This window comes from Muscardinus avellanarius, assembly GCF_963383645.1.
Source record: "Muscardinus avellanarius genome assembly, chromosome: 12".
NCBI classification, from domain to species: Eukaryota; Metazoa; Chordata; class Mammalia; order Rodentia; family Gliridae; genus Muscardinus; species Muscardinus avellanarius.
In genome coordinates, this window is record NC_137798.1 from 8,182,830 (window position 1) to 8,208,259 (window position 25,430).

Here is a 25,430-nt window from a genome sequence, read left to right on the forward strand (position 1 = left end):
GGATTGGTACAGAGACTGGTGGTATAGGATTCATGACTTTAGAGCGCTTCCCTCTACTGTAGTGTGTGGTAGGTGGAAGGCTTTATATTAAAACTTTCATCTTTTTAAACTTTGTGTATGTTAAAACCTTAAAATTTAATGTAGTGTGTGGTGCTGATGGAAGGCTGAGATGGATCAAAAATAGAACTAGGGTAGAAAATGAGTTTATATACACATGTATCTGTCCATAGGACTTTTAAAAAATAGAGTAACCTGTGCTCCATGTATACCGCTGTTTTAGAATCGCTCTTTTAATCCAAAACATACTTAAGACATAATTTCTTCTTGACATTTGAGATGCTTATTGTCATATGGAGTTAACTTTTTCTCTAGATTTTTAATGAAAAGAGATTTCTGTTTTTGTTTTTAATGAAATAAACTGACAGTGGATAAAGTTTGCCCTCCGAACAAACTGGCATAATCTCTCCCCTTTTAGTTCTGGAATGTAAGCAGTTATAGAATTTCAGTATCTGGAATAGCTCAGAATTTACAAGCCAGTTCCCTTTAACCAGTCAGTATATTGTCATATTATTTACAATACTAAATTTTAATGTACATTTCTCTTAAATGGTACGATACCATTTAGCTTTTAAACTCAAAGATAATGTTTGAAAACTAACTTTTTTACTTCTCAATTTTTAAACCCAACTTTTCCTCTTTATCTGGACTTCAGTTTTAAACCATGAACAAATCTCATGGTTTTTAAAATAATCATATAAACCAAAGTAACAAGAAAAATTATGTCCAGTTAACATGTAGTTGTGTGTGTGTGTGTGTCTGTATGTGTGTGTGTGTGTGTGTGTGTGTGTGTGACTGCAGATTGAACCAAGAGCATTCTACCATGAGCTATACTCTCAGCCCCCCTTTTTTTTGTATTAGTGTCTCACTAGGATGCCACATATTGGCCTCAAACCTGTGTTCTTCTTGTCTCAGCCTCCTAAGTACTGGGATTATAGGCATCAGCCACCATGCCTGGCTTCATATATAATTTTAAGTCCCTATTGTAGGTTACCATATTGCTGCAATACATAAATAAAGATAGCATTTATTTATACACAAGTACTATCCAATGTTTAGAAAAATGACATGTTGTGGACTCAAACTTTAATTTGCGCATTTGTCATTTGCTACCTAGCACTGCTCAGGGACAATAAGAAAAATGCTTAGAGTTAGAATTTTGAGAATTAAGCCTGTCTCATCTTTATGTTGTGCTTTCATCAGATATCTCTGAAAATAAAACAAGACATTTACACAGCAAACAAGTGGAGAAATTCTCAAAACACAATAAAAGGGGCCAGACATACAAACTCTGAATGTAGGGTGTATTGCTGTCTGTTTACCAATTAAAATGTATACTATATGAACAGGAGTGTAATGAATAATAAGGCATAGAATAGAGACAGACCAAAGAACCAGAAATTGACAATGTTTTACAAACTGTTTGGATTTGGTTATTATTAATTCATTTTAATAATAATTTAAATAATACATGCATATATATATATACTTAAAACCATTTTACCTTTTCTTTGATTCCACACTCACCAAGAGACTTTTAGTTATTAGCTTAGTTATTAGTTTACCTTCAAAATAACTGTCTGCAGTGTGCCATGGGGTCATTTGCAATCTCCCCCTCCAGATATAATGGTCTGTTGATTGGTAACAGTGATCAGATATGCTAGATATCATTTTTAAAAAACGTTTTTCTATTTTGTTATGAAAGGCATGATTAACATACTATATTGAATGACAGTAAAATGTTAAACTATTAAATGAATGGTAAAAACTGGGATATTTCTTAAGAGATTTCACCATTAGTTTGAACAAAACAGGGTAGAATGTTTCTATTTATTTGCAATAACCATATTTATACTTAGATATTAGATATTTATACTTAGATATTAGCATGTTGCTTGTATTAATGTGTTCTTATTATTCTGTCACTGAATTGTAATTTTTTATGCTTTCATTCAGTGAATCCTGAATACAGTGAATATTTGCTTATATTTCTTGAGTATTTACAAATATTTACTTATTGCTTGATAGACACTGTGAACCATGCTTATAAGTAAAAAAAGTCATATCCTTTGATTGTAGAAATTATGGGACAAAGAGGATCTATAGACAATAACCAATAAATAAAATAAATTATATAGTATTTGTTAAAGACATTCCTCTATCTACCACACATCTCTAGAATGTGGAATAAATGCTATAGGAGACAAAATGAGCCTCCAACTGAGTGGATTTCAGGAGAAACAGTATTTGAAGGGGATAGTCAAGCTTCCAGTATAGTAAATGAGTAGAATGGATAAATCTAACAAAATACCAGGAAACGTTTTTACTAATAAGGTTCATCTTTCAACATGGACTTTGGAGACAATACTGGGTATTGTCATAAACAAAAAGAAATCAGCCAGAAAGTTAATGCTAAGAACAGTTCTGCTGGGCGTGGTGGCACACACTTCTAATTCCAGTACTTGGGAGGCTGAGACAGGAGGATCCGGGTTCATGGCCAGCCTCAGCCACTTAGGCCCTCCACAGCTTAATGAGACCCTGTTTCAAAACGAAAAATAAAATCTGGCTGGGGATGTAGCTCAGAGGTAATATGCCCCTGGGTTCAACCTTCAGTATTGCAAAAAAAAATTGAAATTGCAGTTTTTGATAATGTACATTTCTCTAGAACAACCAAACTTTTTGAACCCATTGCTTATTCTGTGTTTGTACGTATATCTTTCCCAATAGGGAAAATGAAATACTGATCTGGTAGCTGTTTACTATATGTGTTCTTATATTTAAGAGTCAGGTGTTAAGATGTATGCTAGATAAGGTCAAAGTATAATGGTAATTAGATGGGTGTGATGGTGCACACTTAAAATCCCAGTACTTGGGAGGCTGAAGACAGGAGGATCCAGTTTTACAGCCAGCCTCAGCTACTTACTGAGGCCCTCTGCAACTTAGTGAGACCTTGCTTCAAAATAAAGAATAAAAAATAGGGCTGGGCTTGTAGCTCAGAGGTAAAATGCCCCTGGGTTCCATCCCCAGTACTGTAAAAGCAGAAATATAATGCTCATTAATACAGATGCTCCTCAACTTATGATGGGGTTACATCCTGATTGAACCTATCATAAACTGGAAGTATTTTAAGTAAAAAAATGCATGTAATACACCTACCCTAAATAACATTGTAGCTTAGCCTAGCTGATCTTAAATATTCTCAGAACACATTTTCATTAGCCTAAAGTTGGACAAAAATCACAATGACACAGAAAAAACCAATAACACAAAACCTATTTTATTATAAAGTATTAAATATCTCAGGTAACTTATTGAATACCTATATCCAAAAATGCCAGCAACACATTCATTGTACTGTAAGTAGTGGTCGTTTGTGCTCATTTTAGTGTTGCAGAATAGGCACCATGACTCATGTCTGCTGCCCATTGTTACAACAGAATGCCATGCTGTAAGTATCCCAGAAAAAGATCAAAATTCTAACTTCAATGTACCATATTCACCCTAACATAAAGTCAAGGAATAATTACGTCTAGCCATCAGAAGTATGAGATCCTTAGCACAGACGTTCTCCCTTTGACCTACTTGAGCTTTAAGAAAGGCTTTTTCCTTCAAATTCTTCAGCTGTCACTTATGCTTCCTAGTAATCCCAAAGGCTCGTTTGTTCCACACATGACCATAATTTAGTTATGTGTCTGAAGGCACATAATTTTTAAATTTTCGGGGGCATTGAGGATTGAACCCAGGAGCATTCTATGTCTGAGCTATCTTCCCAGTGCTATTTTTAATATGCTTTTATTAGTGCATTAGAGTCTCACATTATAATGTAAATCACATTGACAGTGATATACATGTACACAGAACTTGGTGCCCCCCCGGCTCCCTCCCCATCCTCACTTCCCCAATCAGAGTACCGAGATTAACATTGATATTTTCATGTATATACACAAAACCAATGATAGTTATTTCATTATTGATCCTCCCTCATCCCCCTCTCCTTCCCCTTAGTACCAGAGGGACCCCATCCCTATTTTTATTATTATTTTGAAACAGGGTCTTGCTAAGATAATGAGAGTCTTACTGATTGCTAAGGCTGTCCTCAAACCTGCAATCCTCCTGCCTCAGCCTCTCAAATTCTGGGATTACAGGTATATACCACCACACCAGGCTAATTTAAAAATTTTTTGAAACATGCATTTTATCATCACTAGTACTAGCGATCACATTCATGAACACATATACAACACTATATATATATGTGTGTGTATATATTTTTTTGTGGAACTGAAGAAGATGAAGGCATTGATCCATAAAGCACACAAGTGTGTGTGTGTGTGTGTGTGTGTGTGTGTGTGTGCATACATGTGCATTTGGCAGTTAAATAGATGAGTGTGGTGGGAGAGGCAGAGAGAAGGAAATATAGATACACATTTTGTAAATGCTAGATGGATGACATAGACTGAAATGCAATATGAATTTAGAGATGGTAAATATATATATATGGTTAAGTCTGGTAATGGTTCACTAAAAAGGAGAATCTTGACTTTGTCTTGATGTCAGAACAGCTTATGGATCGACAGTGAAAAGTTGAAATACTCTAGATGACAGACAATATAAACTGATCCCACAGACAAAATGGAGCATGTTGTGCGTAGATGACACGCGCAGTGGTGTAAGGAGACAGTGAAGGTTCTGAGCAGTGAGGAAGTTAGACCCTAACGTAAGTGGAAGCCATTGGTTGGCAGCTTTGGTTACTAGTACAAATAATTTTGACCAAACTCACTGGGCAATAGGGAGACAACACGGATTCCACAAGTGGGAACTGACATAGTTTAAAAGGAATTTTGAAAATATAAGGCAACTAGGCAGTATTTAAGTCAGTGAGGAATTTGAAACAGAAAAACAAGTAGGGTGGACTTCCGGGAAGATGACAACCGAGAAAAGCGGGGCTAAAGAGCCCCGCTAACAACCAATCTCCATTACCACAAAATCAGCGCCTTTCATAGCCAGAAAAGACCATCACCAGAGAAACAAAAAAATCACCAGGCTCCAGAGAGAAAGCGGACTGAGAACAGAGCTCAGGGCCACAGAGGAGATACACCGGCCTCATGCCCGAGGACGCGGCAGCAGCGCCCTACTGCCGGCGGCAGCGGCGAATTCACCGGACGGCTACAGCAAGCCGAGGTGAGCCGCTGCGGACAGCCAGGCGGGATCTTTCGGCACAGGGAGCATCTAAAGCTCCCAGTGGCTGAGCTCAGCACACGCTGCAGGGATTCAGAGAGGAACTCAAAACCAAGAAGAAATACGGCAGCCTCACGGCCAAGGGCATAGCAGCAGCGCCATATTGCCACCGGCGGCAGCAGCAGAGAATTCACCGAATCCAGTACAGCTACATCTGCGTACTCAAGAACAGTGAGTCAAATTGCGGGCCACAGAGGAGAAATCCCAGTACTGTACTCCCTGGGACTTGACCCAGTGAGGGAGTGGTGGTGGCAGAGATATCACACCATAGGAGAACGTGCAACCTGGCACCCCCAATAGTCTAAAGCAGCCTCTATCGACTCCCTGGGTCGGAGACTCTATGATACAACCCAGTAAAGGAGTAGTGGGGTCTGAGATACTACAGACTCGAGATCCAGAGTACCTTAAGCGAAGTCATAGTGACCCAAGGGAAGAACCCAGAGAAGGCACAAACTTCCGAAATCATGGGAAAGAGGAATAACACTGGAGCAATGAATGCCCACAACCCCACAACATCAGAACCCAATAAAACAGAAAACCAGAGATTTCTAGAAGATCAAATCAGGAAAATAACTGTAGAAATAATAGAGGTGCTTCGAAAAGAATTCAGAGAGAGCCAAAAAGAGATAAAGGATGCAATTAATGAAGTAAAGGCCTCAATTCAAAGTACAAACAACCGATTAGACCACACGGAGAACAGAATCTCGCTCTTAGAAGCTGATCATTCAAAAAATGAACGCATAGTTTCTAATCTAGAAAAAAATATCCGACAGCAGGAATCTGACATTGAAGAAATATGGGCCCATTTTAAGAGAGCTAACCTCAGAATAATTGGAATAGAGGAGGGAAAAGAAAGTGAAACCAAAGGGATCAACAATCTCTTCAAGGAAGTAATAGCAGAAAATTTTCCAAACATAGAGCAAGAGGTTGATACACAGGTCCAGGAAACTTATAGAACTCCCTTTAGACAGGATTGGAGAAGAGGATCCCCACGCCACATAATTGTCAAAATGACCAATGTGGAAGCCAAGCAGAGAATCTTAAAGGCAACAAAAACAAAGGGCCAAGTGACATTCAGAGGCAAACCAATTAGAATCACTCCAGACTTCCCAAACCAAGCCATGAGAACCAGAAGGGCTTGGAGTAACATATTCCAAACTCTGAAAGAAAACAACTTCCAGCCAAAAATTTCCTACCCAGCAAAACTTTCTATCAAATTAGATGGAAAAATAAGAAGTTTCAATGACAAACAGAAACTGAAGGAATTTATGTCTTCAAAACCAGCGCTAGAGAAAATACTCAAAGAGATTAACTACAAAGAAGAAATAGGTAACACACACCAGAACCAGAGAAACAAGATTTTCCATTCAACAGACAACTAAGATTGGTTATCTGTGGAGATTCATTATTTATGTTAGTCTTTTACCTATCTCTAAATTGTATTGTTTGCCTTTATTGTTGTTAATTTTTGGGATTTCTAATTGGAATATTAATATACCTTCAGATATAGCATTTGGAAATATTTTATCCAATTCTATTAGTAACTTTTAACTCTGTTTACATTGTCTTTGGATATACAATATTTTTTTTTTAGGGAGTTTGTATACTCTTCTGTTGCCTGTGCCATTGAAATCATATCCAAGAAATCACTGCCAATTTCATTGTTGTGAGGTTTTATGACCCAGATTTTCTTCTAAAAGTTTATAGTCTTAAGATTTATATTTATTTCTTTTATCTATTTTGAGTTAATATTTGTATATGGGATTAGGTAAGGGTCCAATTTTATTCTTTTCCATGTAAGTATTATTTTTCAACAATATTTAGTTAAAAGATTATTGTTTCCACCACCAAATGTTCGTGGAAACCTTGTCAAAAATAACTTGACAATATAGGGAAGAATTTATCTCTAGGCTTTTATTTAACTCCAATGGTTTATATATCTGCGTTTATAACAGTACTACACTGTTTCAATTATTGTAGCTTTATATGGTTTGAAATCAGAAAATATATATCTTCTAGCTTTGTTCTTTTTCAAGATCGTTTTGGGTATCTAGAGTCCATATTCCATATTAGGATAGATTTTTTTCTGAAAAATAAATATATAAATATATGAGAGTTTCACCTAAAAAAATAGAAAAAAATATTCTCTGGTAAGAAAGAAAGCAAAAAGAAATATTGAAATGTTTTCATGTAATTTTAATTTTTCAACATTATTTAGTTAAAAGATTATTATTTCCTCCACCAAATGTTCATGGAAACCTTGTCAAATATAACTTGACAATATATGGAAGAATTTAGCTCTAGGCTTTCATTTAGCTCCAATAGTTTATATATCTGCCTTTAGAACAGTACTACACTGTTTCAATTATTGTAGCTTTATATTGTTTGAAATCAGAAAATATACATCTCCTAACTTTGTTCTTTTTCGAGATCATTTTGGGTATCTAGAATCCATATTCCATATTAGGATAGATTCTTTTCTGAAAAATAAATATATAAATATATGATAGTTTCACCTAAAAAAGAAAAAAGAAAAAAATATTCTCTGGTAAGAAAGAAAGCAAAAAGAAATATTGAAATGTTATCTTTATGTTATCAAAAGCTTGGTATCAGACAAATGAAACTGTTATGTGAGATTATCATTTTTAATTTTGGATAAATTGCTATAATACTAGATGTCAACCACTAAGCCAAGCATGGGAAGGAGGGATGGGGAGGGAATGGGGTGGGGATCGGGTGCGGGTTGACTGGCGATGTGTGCATGTATGTCTACAAAAGTTTTCTTTGTATCCCACTATGATGTATGAATACAGTGCACCAATAAAAAATTTAAAAAAAAAAAGAAAAGCAAATAGGATGCTGTTGTCAAACTTTAAGCACAAGTTAGTGAAGTCATGAAAATAATGAGGAGGAGATGAGTCTGAAAACAGTAAGCAAGGCGAGTTAGCAGTCATAGTAATTACTAGCAAGTCAAAGGGACAGGTTCAAAATGAGGATGCAGGCTACACCCACCAAACTGTGGAAACGAGGACTACATTGTTTTAGAATTTCAGAAGTTAATTTATTATTATTATTATTATTATTATTATTATTATTATTACTATTACTAGTGGTGGTACTGGGGTTCCTAGAAGCCCTTCTACCTCCGTGCTACACTCCCAGACCTATTTTTATATTTTTATTTGGAAACTGGGTCTCTTAAGCCAGCACAGCTGGCTTCGAACCAGCGCGATCCTCCTGTCTCTGCCTCCCAAGCGCGGGGATTACAAGCGTGCGCCACCACGCCTGGCTCAGAAGTTAATTTAATAGAGTAAGATTTGATCACTCATATAAAAGACCATGCAACTGATTGAACGGAGTCAGCAATATGTCACTCATCCACTTGTAAAAAAAACAATGGGAAAAATTTATTTGTTAAAAAATCATGTCGAAGTGGGCACAATAGCACGTGCCTGTAATCCCAGTGCTTGGGAGGCTGAGATAGGAGGATCCCAGATTCTAAGACAACAACTTAGGGAGGCACTCAGCAACTTAGTGAGACCCTATTTCCAAATAAAAAAAATTAAATATGACTGGGACATAGCCCAAAGGTAGAAGGTCCCAGGGTTCCACCCCTAGTAGTAAAAAAAAAAAAAAAAACCCTGTTTTCCATTATTGATTGTTTTTGCCAATCATAAGGGCGAGGTACATTAATGTTAAAAGCTTTTAAATAAATATGTAGAAGACAATAAATACCACCTGTAATAATATCACCATCATAATATTAAAACATAATCAATATATCTCTGGTGAAAGGAAAAAATATCCAGAATTATTTTTGAAACAAAGGGAGTGGAGCTAATCAGAAATAGTTATTAGCAAGAAATTAACATTTATCATAGTAGGAAAATATCATAAGTATTATAAAAATAATAGCTAGTTAAGTAGTAGAAACAATTAGCAACAGATATGAATAATTAGTATTCATAGAAATTTAAAATATAATTGAGCTCAGCAGTGTCAAACAATGGCAGAAAGAAATAAGGAAAAGGGGAGAGCTAAATAATAACAAATAATTCTGTGCAAGTCTATACGTGCGAATTGGTGAATCTTCAACATCTTGTTTTTCCAAAGGGGTTCTGTGGGGCCTAACCCCGATTTGTGCAATGCTCTAGCCTGCTGGCTTGGGCAGAGGCTCCGAGGTACTGTGAGGCCATGTGTATTTAAGTTAGTATGACATCTGAAACCCACCTTGTTAAAAAACAGAACTTTTGTAATAATAATGAAGATCAGTCCATTGATCTTCCTAGAAAAGAGGGATCTCTAATTTCACTAATAAGGACATGAAGGGGGTTAAATGACCTCTAAAACAGTTGGCTGTTTACATAAATAGAATTACAGTTGGACCAGCTGTGAAAAGCCCAGATAAACTATGTAAGGTGATCTATCACAGAAGGAAGGTTCATCAGCCTTTCCTAAATCCCTGTTACAGATGAAAACAGACCCTTAAAAGTGGGGGCTGTGACGTGGCAAAGAAAGAAAATGAACTGGTTTGTTCAGACAGGTCAACTGTCTGAAAAATTACACCCCGATAACACATAACATAACCATTGATTCTGGTTCTTCACAGAAAGCCCCCCATCAAAATATCGTGGGCTTCTTCCCCGCTGAGGTTTCTCAGAACCATGAAACAATGGCCCAAGTTTTGTTCAGCAGGAATTTGAGATTGAATGTAGTTTTAACTTTCTGGAGAAAGAGAAGTACAAGTGGACTTGTAGCTTGTTTGGTGAGGACAGCAGATCTTGGCATTGTGGTAGACTGCCTTCCTTTGCTCACCAATAGTTTATAGGAAGAAAAGCAATATATCTCACTTGGCTACTGTGTAGATTTATTGCCTCTAGTAAAGTCATTACTTAAAGCATTTTTTTTTTTTTTTTTGGTGGTGGTGGTGGTGGTACTAGGTTCCTTTAAGCCCTTCTACCTCTGGGCTACACTCCCAGACCTTTTTTTTTTTTTTTTTTGGAAACAGGGTCTCTTAAGCCAGCATCAGCACGGCTGGCTTCGAATCTGAAGGATCCTCCTGTCTCTGCCTCCCAAGTGCAGGGATTAAAAGTGTGCACCACCATGCCCGGCCTTACTTAAAGCAAATTTGAAGAGTATGTCATAGTTGGCTTAAACTGGCTCCAAGCAGTAATTAAAAGGTGGTAGTCAGAACTATGATCCAAAACAGAAATTATAAATGATGGAAATATTAAGATTTAAAAAAAAAAACAGTTGATTGTAGGAACAGAAAAACTATCTTACCTTGGCGAGTTCCAGGATATACCAGTTATATAGTTAAGGATGTAGATACTTATTTATTACAGTTGCATTGAGAGATTTCCTCTACTAAAGAGTATTTGGTTATTAAGAACCACTGGTTTATATATCTGCCTTTAGAGCAGTACTACACTATTTTGATTATTGTTGCTTTATAAGGTTTGAAATAAGAAATTGTACCTCTTCTAGCTGTGTTCTTTTTTGAGATTGTTTTGGGCGTTAGAGTTCATAATTCACGTTAGGATAGATTTTTTCTGAAAATAAATAAATAAATGTATAATAAAATTTTAAAAAGTAAAAAAAAAAAGAAATTTGGAATTGAACACCAAAAAAAAAAAATTAATGTAATCACTTTGGAAAACAGTATGGAAGATCCCCAGAAGAAGGAAAACGAACTTACCATATGACCCAGCAATACCACCTCTGGGTATCTACCAAAAAGAATGAAAACCAAAATACCAAACGAATGCATGAGCGACCATGTTCATAGCTGCACAGTTCACCATTGCCAAACTGCGGAACCAGCCAAGATGGACTTCAACGGATGAGTGGATTTCAAAACTAGGGGATGTGTACACAATGCAATTTTGCCCATCCTTAAAGGAGAACAAAATCATGACATTTAGGGTGAAATGTCACAGATGCTTTCCCTAATGTGCAAAAACTAGGGAGAAATGGGTAACAGGAGGAACTCTAGATGAAGAAGAGATCCTACAGAGGAGCAATTAAAGTGACCTATCTAAGGGGATGGGAGGGGGGAAGAGGGAAATTATTTAAAGCAAATGATGTGCTTAAATAAACATATCAAAGTTAATCAGGAAGCCAAGCATGGGAAGGAGGGAGAGGGAGGGCAGGGGTTAGGGGTTGAGTAAAGGCTGATTGGGTGATGTGTGCATGTATATCTCAAGTTTTTTATCCCATTAAGAAGTATGACTACAATGCACCCATAAAAATTTATTTAAAAAAAAGAATTAAAGGTTTAAAGGTGGTTCATTCCTGTAATCCCAGTACTTGGGAGGCTGAGAGAGGAGGGTTGCAGGTTCGCGGCCAGCCTCAGCTACTTAGTGAGTGAGGCCTTCCACAACTTAGTGAGAGCCTGTTTCAAAATAAACAAAAAGGGCTGGAGGTGTAGCTCGGAGCTAGAATGCCCCTAGGTTCAATCCCCAGTTTTGCAAAAGGAAAAACATATTTTAGATGACTTATACTACTAGAAGTGGGTTTACCACTGAATATCAGATTTGCCAATTCAGCACATTTATGTAATTTATGGTAAATATAGTTCAACATCATATGTATATACACTATTACTATTTCTATTTCTATTTCTACATGATCATGTTTCACTCCAACTTTTTAGAATAAAGTAAAATTAGTTTCATTGCAAATTGTCTTTGCTATTCAAACATTGAATTCATATAGAAAGTTGATGGGAAAACACTCTGCTGGGCACTAAGAAAAGAAATGTGTAAAACCCAAGCCTTCCACGGAAGCCTCATCTAGGGACTTTGACTAGCAAGCTTCTTGAATCAGATAATAGTTCAGAAACTCCATTCCTAGCATTTCTCCAGAGTATCCTGAAGAAGGGCAATTTTTTTTTTATAGCTTCCTGCATCTTGATTATGTCAGTGAACTGTAAGAAAATCAAATGACTTTTCATAAAACCGTCACCTATAAGTATACTGCCAAATAATATTTTTATGTAAAGGGACTTAAATTATAAACATTTTGAAATTAAAGACACAGGGATTAGCGTACAACAATTTAACTCAGATAAATGCTGCTCTCTCATTGGAAAATGTATAAAGTGCTCCCAGCAGATGTCAGTGAAAGAATTTTGAAGTAGATATTCATGTTTCTAATAAGCTTGATATGTGTGGTCTAACATGAAGTCTTCATGGTATTAAGAGTCCCATATCCCGAACCGTATCCTCTGTTTGGGGGTATTGTGCTTTTGCCATTTAGCATATAAATAACTGTCAGTGCTCCCATCTTTGAGATAGGAGATACTTCTAGACATTAGAACATTACTAACTTTAAATAGACATTGTTTTTAAAGTGTGATACTTTACTGCTCCTGCACTCAGATGCATTCTACCTTTAAAATCCTATCACGGCTTATCTGTTATGGTTTTACTTTATGATTCATTCGAATTGGCAAGAGCATTGTGGCAAAACATTTTTCACACATCTGAATCAGTTCCTGCGAGACATCTTTTGTAAGCATCGCCACAGGCGATCCTTTCTGTACGCCACCCAGGATTTGCTGGGCCAAGTGCTGTCTGTCCTAGATTTGGTGTCAGTCACAAGGGGGAGGGGAAATTTGCAGTTCTGCTAGACAGGTTTGTTATTCCTTTCAAATTAAAAGCATATGAAACAGATATAGCTCATTAAGGTATTTTTTTTTATAAATAACATAAACTTAAATAACAAAACAATAAAATTCAAATACAACTTAAAATAGAGTTTAATGCTATAACCACAGGGGGGGAAAAGCATGATTATTTGTGGGAAGAACATTATTAAAAGCCATATTCCCAAATATGAATTATACAAAGGATAGGTTATATTATTTGGAAACAAAACATAAAGATTTCTGAATTTTACTTTTAGGCATAAAATGTTATTTGTGGCAAGTGAGATGAAATACAGTATTATCATTTTTGCTATTTTATATACAAGACTTTTCAGCAATAACCTTTCAATTTGAGCAGCAATAGAAATTTTGTTCTTGTTAACAGATACAAGCATGTTCTAAGCCGATAATTTTGTAAAACTACCCATTTGATTAAATTCCATAATAGATTTTTTGAGAATATTCCTTTTTTCCGATTAGACTTTAAACGGCTTTTAATTTTCCACTGGAAATTATTTCAAATACCGCTCATCTTCCATAGTGTTGGCTTGGTTATCTGACAACTCATTCCAGCAGCCTGTAGGTCTGACATATATAATATCATCTGCATTATTTTATTATTATTATCATTATAGCAGCCATTTTGTAAGCAGATAGGAATATTTAAATAATCATTACCAGATCATCAAATCTAGCATACTCTTAAGGGTAAATTAATTTAAGAAAAAAATTACCATTACTAACACCATGATTGTACAACCAGTTTTACAATTTTTTACAACTTTTAGTTACTAAATCTGATTTTCGTGTATATTTTTCAAAACTTTCTTTAATGCAGTCTCTTAAAATAAACATAAATGCGCAAGTCCAGCTTGATCAGTTTTTCAGTAGTTTTCCAGCCTTTCTTGGTTACTTAAAAAAAAAAAAAAAGAAAAGAAAAGAAAAGAAAGAAAACAGTCCACTTAAAGAAATCTCCCTGCTGGAACTGGTTTCTTCAGTACCGTGTGTCCTCAGGTTATTGCCATAGGAAGAAAGTGGGCCGTTTTTTGTTCCTTCTTCGTCTTCTTCCCTTTTACAGCAACCCCCTTTTGATTTAAGGCAACAAACATTTCGCCTCCGCCGTGTGTCCATTTAGCTGATGCATATGTATTGTAATGGTTTTCCAAAATTAATTCTTTGAAGTTGCAGTCCTCGTTGCATTCTTTCTGTGAAGGCAATAAACATTATTCAAATGAGTTTTGAAAATACTCAATGAAACAGAGACTAAGCAGGGAACACTTGGTAGCATTAAAGCAAATGTGACTTTTTTCAAACCTCAGGCTGAACTGAACTTTAGTAGGCACATCTATGTAGTATATTGGCCAGAAAAGGGCATCTGAAGTTGAAAACAAAACAAAAAAGATAACATAATACATATTTAGTTTTGTAGCATTGGTCCAAACTGTCAGTTTGGGGCCGTCAGTTTCTACCGTTCTCTACTATAAGCACCTATTTCTCCCTGTTTAGTAGCTGACATATTGATAAGCCAAGTCCTTCATTCTCTAACCACTGGAAATGTGGTGTAGTTAGTAAAGCCTTCCTCGGGTGAGGGACATATTTCACCACTCTTCTTTCTTAATATATTGTATTGTATGCAATGGTGACAGCTACTTAGTGAGGCCCTTTGCAACTCAGTGAGACCCGGTTTCAAAATAAAAATAAATAGGGCTGGGGCTGTAACTCGGAGGTAAAATGCCCCTGGGTTCCATTCCTAGTAATATATATATATATATATATATATATATATATATATATATATTTCATCTATGCGGCCATTCATACAATTAAATCCATATTATTATGTAATTTGCCGATGCCAGTCATTATTCTGAGCTATACCAAGGAGAACTGATTAGACTTCATTATTGAATGATGAACGGCTACATAGCTCACATTGTAATAAAGTAGGAAAAATGGCGACACTTCCAGTTCAAAGCCCAGGATTATGAGATTGATACTGATAAGTAAACTGAACACTTCAGGATTTTTTTCCTCAAGAATTTTCATGTCAGCAATATGCAAATTGGTGAACTTTAACACAAAGGGCTTTAATACCAACAGATGGAAATTTTAGATTTCAACTAAGTGCACCTGGAAGTTTAGAGCTGGAAGCATCCTTAGAGGTCAGTTATCCAAACTAATTTTACAGGTGAATAGGCTGAGGTTCAAATAGCTTAAGTAAATTGTCAGTCATCTCACAGAAAAATCCCCCCCAATGCTTTAGTATAAGATAAGGTGTTTCAATGAAGTTATTAAGCTATACCATTGGAAAGAAATTGATTCCACTTTTACTTTTCAGAAGGGCAAGATGTTTTTGACAAAAATAAGTTTGAGAAATGAAGTGTAAGCAACAAATTAATACCTTTGCGTACAGCTTTCCTTCCTTGTTCATTGCAAGATAGTATTCACTTTCCACCCCTTTGATGGCCACGATTCCAACGGCCACTGTTCTGATTTCCATGATATCTGCAAGGAATCATAGAAAAACATATCACGTATTCACTCAAATTTGCATATTTCCCCAAATGACCATTTGTTCTTATTTCTGTTTCACCTGGAAGTTAATATTATTACTGTGATTATTTTTACAGTTTGTGAACCCCAACCTTAACACACACACACACACACACACACACACACACACACACAGAGAGACACACACACACAGACACACACTTTTCACTAAATAGATGGCTTCTTTTGTGAAATATAGACAGTTGTGAGGAGTAAAAGTATAATGCAAACATGCCCAGAAGTGTAGGAGATACAAAACCTCTATATACAGACAGCTACTAAACTTACAGTTAAAGCATACAGTTATCTCTTGGGTGTTTGGGGATGGTATATGAAATCTAGTAATACTTTAAAAACTTTACATGATGACTTTAATTTAGAAACCTGACCAAAATAGATGGACATAATAAGCATGTCTCTAATCTCAGTCCTTGGGAGGGAGGCTGAGAGGGGGAAGATCACAGGTTTCCTGGCAGCCTTAGCAACTTAGCAAGGCTCTGTTTTTTTAAAAAAAATAGGCCTAGGGGGGGTGTAGTTTAGAAGTAGAATCTCCAGTAACTAACACACACACACACAATATAAATTCAGTATTTTTCCTGTCTACAGATAAAGAAAATGAGTGATACTCAGCAATGTATGCCAAATTCTAAAAATAACAAATCAGAGCTGGGTGTAGTAGCGCACCGCTGTAATCCCAGCTACTTAGGAGGCTAAAGCAGGAGGATCACAAGCAATTTAGCCAAACCCTGTCTCAAGATAAAATAAGAAAGTGTGGTGTGCATGGAGGTCACCATCACTATGGAATACATTATGACATGAGTCTATGATGCCCCAATAAGCATATAAAAAGCACATGGTAAACGAAACGAAGTGAAAGGGCTAGGGAGGTAGCTTAGTGGTAGATCACTGACTCCAATCCCCAGGACAAAGGAAGTGAGGCAGGGAACAGGATGGAAAATAAGTGTCATAGGAAATCAGAAGAAAGAAGCCTTACATATCTGAGGAGGTCACAGGAGCATTTGAGGAACCGAGTTTGAACTAGATCTTGGAGGAAGGACGGATACGTTAAACACGGGAAGAAAAAACGGGGAGATGATGCTAATTGAGAGACGCATGGATGCAAGATTATGGAAGCAAAGATTCAAAAGTCAAGTTCATGAGATTGAAACTAACGCTACCTGTCTGTAATAGAATGCTTAATAAAATAACAGGAGAGAGTGCAAAAGGAGTTAGGGCCAGATTGTTGAGGGCATTGAATGCCAATTTAAGAAATTCAAGCTTTTATTTGAAAAGAATGGGGAGTCACTAGAGGTTTGAAATCTGAAAAATGTCAGGCTAGAAAATGTGTTCTGGAGAAATTAATTGAATATAAATGGTAGCTAAGAAGAAAAAACGATAGTTTCTTTTGCTGTACAGAAGTCCCTTCAGTTTAATGTAATTCCATGTATTGATCTATCTTTTAATTTCTTGTGCCCGTGGGATCTTGTTGAGAAAGTTTTTACCTGTGCCTATGTGTTAAACTGTTGGAACTTTACCCTCTTCAAGGAACTGCAACATCTCTGGTGTGATTCCCAAGTCTTTGATTCATCTTGAATTAACTCTTGTTCAGGGTGAGAAAGTGGGGTTTATGTCAATTTTCTGCATATGGTTAACCAGTTTTCAACACTATTTATTGAACATGCTATTTTCCAGGCTATTTTGGCCCCTTTGTTAAAAATCAATTAGCTGTAAGTATGCAGATTTGTTTCTGAGTCTTCTATTCAGCTCCACTGGTCTCTGTGTCTGTTTTTGTGTCAACACCATTCTGTTTTCTATTACTATGACTTTGTATTAATGTTTGAAGTCAGGTATTGTGATGCTTCCTGCACGATTCTTGTTGCTGAAACTACTTTGGCTATTTTGGGTTTTTGTTGTTCCAAACGAATTTAAGGACTGATTTTTCTATGTCTGTGAGGAATGACCTTAGTAATTTAATGGGCATTGCATTGAATCTGAGATCACTTTTGGAAGAATGGCCATTTTGATGGTATAGCAAATATTTCTGTTGAATCAATCTTCTAACTTTAGTTCTTCTGACATTTAATATGATTAGAATATTCATTAATTATTTAACCCTGGAACAATTAATAACTTTCATTTGCTGGCTTATAATAAGATACACTAGTTAGTATGAGCCTTATATATTACTTATCTACTTCAGCATTTTGATGATATTTATTCTGCTTATCTAAGAGCATGGAAGATCTTTCCATTTCTTAAGGTCTATAATTTCTTTTTTCAATGTTTTATAATTTTCTTTGTAGAGATCTTTTACCTCCTTGGTCAGGTTTATTCCGTTTATTGTGAGTATCATATTACACGTAATATAAGTATTTTATTTTTTGTGAGAAAAATTTTGCCTACCACTCCTCTGATGGAAGACTATTATCTAGAATATACTGAGAACTCAAGAAACTCAGCACTAAGAAAACAAATAACCCAATCCAAAATGGGCAGCAAGTGAACTAAATAGACACTTCACAAAAGAAGATATTCAAATGGTCATTAATGTATGAAAAAATGCTCAACATCATTAGCAGTCAGAGAGATGCAAATCAAAACTATCTTGAGATTTCACTTAACTCCAATTAGAATGCCAGTCATTAAAGTCACAAACAAGAACAAATGCTGGTGAGGATGTGAAGTGGGGACTCTAATACGTTGTTGGTGGGATTGCGAATTAGTGCAGCCACTTTGGAAAACAGGATGGAGGATCCTCCGAAGAATGGGAATGAACTTACCGTATGATCCAGCAATATCACTTCTGAGTATCTGCCCCAAAGAATGGAAACCAAACTACCAAACTAATGCATGTGTATCTATGTTAATAGCCACATAATTCACAGTTGCCAAACTATGGAACCAGCCAAGATGTCCATCAATAGAGACGGATGGATTACAAAACAGTGGGATATGTACACAATGGAATTTTACTCAGCCATAAAAAATAAAATTACGTCATTTTCAGAGAAATAGAAATAGAGAACATTATGCTAAGTGAGATTAGTCACAAAAAGTTAGAAATCGATGCTCTCCCTAATATTCGTAAGCTAAGGAAAAAAGCATCATAAGAGAGACTCTAGATGAGGAAGGAGAAACCTTACTTAGATGAGAAAATAAGGTGGCCTAAGTTAGGGGAATGGGAGGAAGAAGAGAGAAATTCTCTAATATACATGATGTACATTCACAAACATATCAAAGTCAATCACTAATCCAAAAATGAGGGGAGAGAGAGGAGGGGATAGGGTGGGAATTGAGGAAGGGTTAAATGACTACGATGCCCTAAAACAAAAAAATAGAAAAAAGAAAAAAAAATGATTGGAGCTACTTATGCTGCAAGTGGTACCCACTTTGTAAGGGATTCTTGTTTTATTAAGTTTAAAATGTTTTTTAAAGTGTTCAGTTTAAGTTTCTAATTCATTAAATTCAAGTAGTCATAACCCATATATACAAAGGCCCTTGTTATGCTAAATAATTTTTCGAGAGTATAAAGTGGTCCCAATACTAAAAAGCTTAAAAACTTCATTTATCCTGGTCTGTTTAGTTGCAGTGAGATGAGTATCTTGGCCTATTTTATGACCCTTTATATACATGAGTTTGTAAGTAGAAACTCCGTGCACATTCATACAGAAATGTTCAGTGTGCTCCAAAAATGTCTAGAGAATTTTCTTAATGGTATTTTAAGTTGTCAAGCTGCAAATTATAATTAAGTTACATAAGTAAAATATGTAAAACATTACTGTGATCAAGTTGGTTGTCTATCGTTAGTATGGTGGCTTTAAATAAAAAATTAAGCAAAAATTGAAATGAGATAGAAGTCTAAAACAGAATATTCTTCATTATTTTTCCTGGCATATACCATAAACTTTTTTTTAAAAAAACATAACCTCACTATGTTTCTTAGGAATATTTTAATAATGTATTATTTTAGAGTTTTGATATAATAAGAAGTATGTCTGTGAAAAATAAATTTTATTTTAGGTTATTATACTTTTCAAGGTTATATTATAAAGTTTGTTTCAATATATTAAATTATACTTTTGTATATAAATATAAATGTTAACTGTTTCTAATAAATTGTCAGTTTCTCTTTTCTTTTAAATTAATTATGTATGAAAACACAACTTGTGAACAAATAAATATCAAAATATCTTGTGTGGTGTGTGTGAATCAGGGCTAAATATGTGGTATGTGCATGTATGTCGCTACCATTCTGTATTGCATGATGATGTATGATTATAATACACCAATAATTTTTTTCAATGCCAAAATGAAATATAAATGTCATAACAGCAAAGAAGGCAAAATATGCTTTCCTGATCTGATTAGTAGAGTCCTTCTGTACTTTAAAACAGTTAGCTCACTTATTGCTATTGGAAGAAGAGGAACTTTATGATTGATTTCTTCAGTTTCTAAATAATGAAACAAGAGGATGGTTTTATTCTATAATTTTCAAACGGTGCTTCAATAAATATTGCAGATGTAAAGAGTAACTGTACCCCAAAAAAGTGATGCCAACTCCAGTATGATTGTCACATTATTTTGTATCATACAAAATATTTAATTTATTTCACAAATATTTACTAGGTGTTAATTTCCAGACCCCATTCTAAGCAGACTTTACTGGTCTGAAGGTTATCTAAAAATAAATTTGCAAATGTCAAGCAGACTTTAAAACAAGTAAAATTAAATAATGTAAATTCTGAAGTTACTTTTATTCTTTCATTAGCTCATACTATTTAACTCAGTGTCTTTTATACTTTCTATTGTTAGGAAACAGCCTGAGGTTACTAATTTAACAGCATATGACAATGAATCAACCTATTTATATAATAGTGAAAGTCATCATGACTTGATTAAATTATGAAAGGGCGAGTTAACCAAGTCCTGAACAAATTTATCTCATCTTTCTCATTACCAGGCATCCACATTTAATATGCTAGTGGAGGCATTCAAACCATTCTTTTCTAAAGTAAAAAAAAAAAAATGTTGAAAAAGATTCTATTGTTCTGTTTTTATATTAATTCCCAAGTACCTTGGAAACCTCTAGGTGGTTCATATATAGTTGCTCAAGAAATGGGAATTGAATTTCTTAATTCAACCTAAATAAGATTACACTGTTGTAAAAGCGGTAACACACCGATGGCTTACACTGAGATTGTAAAATGCCCGGGACGTACTTTATATGAACAAATCAACTCACCTACAATTTGCTATTGTACAACTTACTTTTTCACTAAACTTCAGGCCTTTACATTTATGCATAATATCCAGTATCGCTGCCTGGCAATATTTATATTTTTTTACTTTATTTTTTATTTATTTTAATATTTTAACTTTTAATTTAGTCATCTCAGTTTTGTTTGTAAATAGCATGTAAACCATGAATAAATGGTAATGAGTATTTTTTATAACTATGGCACAAAAAATTAGCCATTCCTTTCACATATTTGTCATTTCCAAGTTTGAGAGATATCTTCATTTATAAAAGATCACGGAAGTCTTCTATTTACTACTTGTCATTGTATCTGTATTTTTAAGGCCCATTTGAAGTAATACATTTTGAACCTGGCCCTTTCATTATGAGGCATGCTGAGTTTTCTGTTCATTTATTGCCATGTCTTCAGGTCTTATGTCTTCAAGTGTGAGATAGTCCAGTGTCATTCATCATATTATCCATTCATTTATTCATATGCAGGCGTTTTTCTCTGCACATTTTAGAGTGGAGACTATTAATTGTGGTTCCCCAATTTCCACTTTCCTCTTCTTTCATAGCAACAGAATTCTTAGCTGGCTGTGCATAATAAACATTACATTTCTCAATCTCTGTGGCAGCTCAGCGTGACCCATAGAACCAAATTTTAACCTATTCTAAGATGTAAGTTAATTATCCTACAGCAACTTCCAGAAATCTGCCATAACAAGAATACAGCGGGAGCTCTTTGTACCTATTTTCCTTTTTTTGTTCCATCCTCTTCATAGAATTGGGGTTCTGCTTGGCATTATTAGAATAAAGGGACTATGAAAAAGTGAACTGAATAGGCTGGAAACTCCCAGATCTTTTTATGTCGCACAGTTTTCGCTCCTCTAGATGCTTATTGGGTCAAAAAAATAAAATGTTTTGTTTACGTCAAAATGAATCTAACCTAATGCTAAAATTTCATTTTCCTGTCAAGTTCATCACTCCTAAAATGCTCATAAAAATCTACAAGCCCATTTTTGTTTTTAGTTCTTAAGCCACTAGCCAGAAAGGCAAGTCCTATTTTCAGCATTATTGTTAAGAACCCGGTGTTTATTTTCACTTCTGAAGTCATGAGATTAAACTAGAAGAATGAAAGAAACACCTGTGCGCCCATGTCTTTCATCCGTGGCTTCTGGTGCTGGCGTTCACTCCATGAGTGTCAGCATTTCGTCTCCTTGATAAGTCTTCACTGATTCTCCTTTAGATCTTGAGACACAGGAGAAGACCCAAGCCCCCATAGTAAGCTCTATCAGAGCTGGGTTCGGTTGCTTCCTAGCCAGGGAATGACCTAATCGCAGATAACTTTTCTATATGCTCCTTGTTTTAAAAAAAAAAAAAAAAAAAGCATGAAATGCTATTGGGATTCTTTCAAAGAGTTCAGATTCACTGTTTTGTTTACAGTAACATAACTACGCATTTGTGAATAAAACAATGTACCGGCACTTAACTACGTCCCGCACTCTGTATCTTTTATCTTTGTTCTCTTCTCCTTTATATTAATTTATTCCATTTGGCAAATGGAACAATGATGGTTAGTATTGATGATGTTTAGGATTCTTAACCTCTTTACTTTTTTTTTTTCCTTCTTGGCTTTCTTTCTGAATTAGTTTTCTACTTCTAAAAGGATTTATCTTCTCAAGCAAGCTGTAATATAGAAAAAAGTATCTTCAAGCCTATTCACTGACACATCTAGCAAAAAAAAAATCTTTATATTTTATATGACCATTGACCGTCTCTGACACAAGGAAAAACACAACAAATATATCCAAGCCAATCACGAATCAGTTTCCTGGTACCTTATGGCCAAGAACTCCTCCCAGCAAGCCGGTGAGTTCCCAGAAGCATATCTTTTTATCCCCCCTGGCTGATTCCTATGTTATTGCTTCTATGCTTTGATGGTTTTCTGGGGAGTGGTAGATAATATTAGAATGTACCACTTTGGTATCAAACCTAACTTCTTTTGAGAAATATCAGAGCACTCAGATACTCAACGTAAACTTGACAGCAATGATCCAAATTATTTCTATCTTACATATTCATTCCTCTTGCTACGCCCATTTCCTCCACTGCTAGCCCTAGTGCATGAAGAGCTGGAGAAGTCAGGATCGTTTCAAATTCTAGTCATTTTGAGAATGAATGTGTGAGAACATTTGGAAGAGGTACAGTTTTTCCTGGAGTGAGAGTGATCATATATTGGAGTTTATAGAGAAATACTGAGCTTGAAGTGATGATGGGTTTTTTAATCCTGTTCATACATTTGGAATGAGAAAAATCATTTTGTGATCTAAATCTGAAGTGAAACAGTGGCTGTATTTGATAATATAGGATTAACAGATTTTTATAAAAATAAAAAAATTTGCATAGGGCATTTTGGCGCTTGTCTATAATCTTAGTACTTGGGAGGCTGAGATAAGAGGATCACAGGTTTCCAGCAACTTACTGAGGCCCTCAGCAACTTAGTGACACCCTCCTTCACAATTTAACAATGGGGCTAGGAGCTGGGCATGGTGGCACACGCTTCTAATACCAGCATTTGGGAGGCTGAGACAGGAGGATCGCAGTTTGCGGACAGCCTCAGCTACTTAGTGAGGCCTTTTGCAACTCAGTGAGACCCTGTTTCAAAATAAAGAACAGAAAATAGGGCTAGGGGTGCAGCTCGGAGGTAGAATGCCCCTGGGTTCCATCCCCAGCCCTCAAAAAATAAAATAAAAATAAAAATAGGGCTAGGGATGTAGCTCAGAGATAACTCATGCTTGAGTCTCCAGTACCACACAGACACAAACACATACAAGATATTTGCATAATGTTAAGATTTTTAGAAGATAATCTAATTTTAGCGCAGTGACGATGTTAATATTTGATATTTACCCGGCATTCCCAGTGTTACAGAATCACCTGGAGGTGTCACTTGAAGTAGCCAAGTAGACATGCATGTATCCCCTAACTGCTTCCCTCTTTAATCTACAGTGTATAGTCACATTGGAGAATTTTGTCGGTTTCCCACTTTCAGTACAATAGCTAAAGTCTTCAAAAGATGGAGCAAAATCAAAATTTCCCCCCGTTTTTTTTTTTTTTTTTTTTTGGTGGCACTGGGGTTCCTGGAAGCCCTTCTACCTCCGGGCTACACTCCCAGACCTATTTTTACATTTTTATTTGGAAACAGGGTCTCCTAAGCCAGCGCGCGCGGCTGGCTTCGAACCTGCGCGATCCTCCTGTCTCCGCCTCCCAAGCGCGGGGATTACAAGCGTGCGCCACCACGCCCGGCAAAATTTCCCCATTTGTATAGCTGTATCCAGAGCTTAAATTTTACTCACAAGAGTTGCACTAATTGTATTACAGCCCAATTATCATTTGTATTGAATGCTTTCATCTGTTGATAAGATGAAGTCACTGAAATCTTAACTGTACTTTGAAAATGAGAATTCTTTAATGTTGACACAGTTTCCTAGTTCTTTAATTATCACACCTCATCTTATTTTACTGTTGTGCAATCTATCTCATCCAGTAGCTTCTTGACCACACTATCGCTCTTGTTATCACTTATGAGTGAACAACTTAGTTGTGGCCAGCATCTTAGTAATGAAGATGATTTCATGTACTGAGGCCAATAGATGAAGCCCTCGGGTACCTTTTATCTACCTCTTCATAAAACCAGGGCATTTCAATAAGTAACTCATTGAATTCTTACTGACACCTAATAATCCAGAAGCCATTTTTGGCCTTGACTACAGAAGTAAAGCTGTTATTCCTTTTTTGACTTTTAGAAAGAGAATAAAAACTGTTGTGCTACTAAAAAAAATAAACCAAGTACTTTGTGGAGGAGTCACCTTCAGCAGGCTGGATCCACAACCCGCTTCCAGATTTCTCCCATCTCCTGTTTTTCCCATTAACCGTAGAATGTACTATCGTAGGATAACACAACGGATGCACATGGCTGATAGTTAATCTTCTAATTGGATCTTTTTACACGAAGAAAGCATGCTGTGTAACTGTTAAACAACAGCTCTAAGACAGACCTTGGAATGTAATAAAAATTATAAAACTAATCATTTCAAAGCTAGCAAAAAAAAGAGATATAAGTAAATAAATTATTACTGAAAACCAACAAGTGTAATTGCCATCCAATCAGCATGACACTCCAAACAGTTCCACGTGATTGCGAATTGCTAAGACCAAGTCGACCTTGAAACGTCCTGTGACAGACGACTCGACTCCACGTCATCGTCATCATCGCCAGGCATTCATCACAGTCCTCATCAGTCCCAATCCTGTGTCTATTTTATAATGATGTCAAAACCTACCTGATGATTTGTCAGTTTGGATAAAAAGAATCATGTCATCCCTTCAGATATTTATTAAGAAAATAAGTAATTGGCATACCTGGACATTTAGCAAACTGTTTCTTGAAGGCATAAATGTAAATTCTAACTATTTGCGTTATTTGAGAGTCCAGGGCCTATTTTCCTGCCATCCTTAGACACTATGTAATTGAATCTGCAGAGCTGGATTCCAGCAAAACTTTATAGAAAAAAGAATACAAGTAAAACATCAGACATTTTTAGAAAGTATATCAATACGCGCTACAATGATGGCAGTGTTCTCTTTTCAAAGAATTTAAGTCGCATCAGCTTTTTTCAGCAGCTTTAAGAC

The 25,430-nt window shown here is 35.8% G+C and overlaps 2 protein-coding genes and 1 pseudogene across 3 annotated transcripts in view; 2 read left to right on the top strand and 1 right to left on the bottom strand.

The window, feature by feature from the left end:
- FAM227B (family with sequence similarity 227 member B) overlaps positions 1 to 25,430 on the top strand; it is a gene marked incomplete at both ends in the record, with an annotated part of 169,385 nt that overhangs the window by 30,700 nt on the left and 113,255 nt on the right. The gene's annotated exons all lie outside the window — the stretch shown is intronic.
- On the top strand, positions 9,508 to 10,649 carry LOC308271564 (KATNB1-like protein 1; annotated as a pseudogene). The gene is made up of 2 exons: positions 9,508 to 10,194; positions 10,419 to 10,649. The product of its transcript is annotated as a KATNB1-like protein 1 (transcript).
- The window catches only part of FGF7 (fibroblast growth factor 7), a gene marked incomplete at both ends in the record, with an annotated part of 63,604 nt that continues 52,130 nt past the window's right edge, over positions 13,957 to 25,430 (bottom strand). The window contains 2 exons of the mRNA XM_080707968.1: positions 13,957 to 14,151; positions 15,348 to 15,451. Coding sequence (XP_080564094.1) covers positions 13,957 to 14,151; positions 15,348 to 15,451 — 299 coding nt within the window. The remainder of the gene's footprint in view (positions 14,152 to 15,347; positions 15,452 to 25,430) is intronic.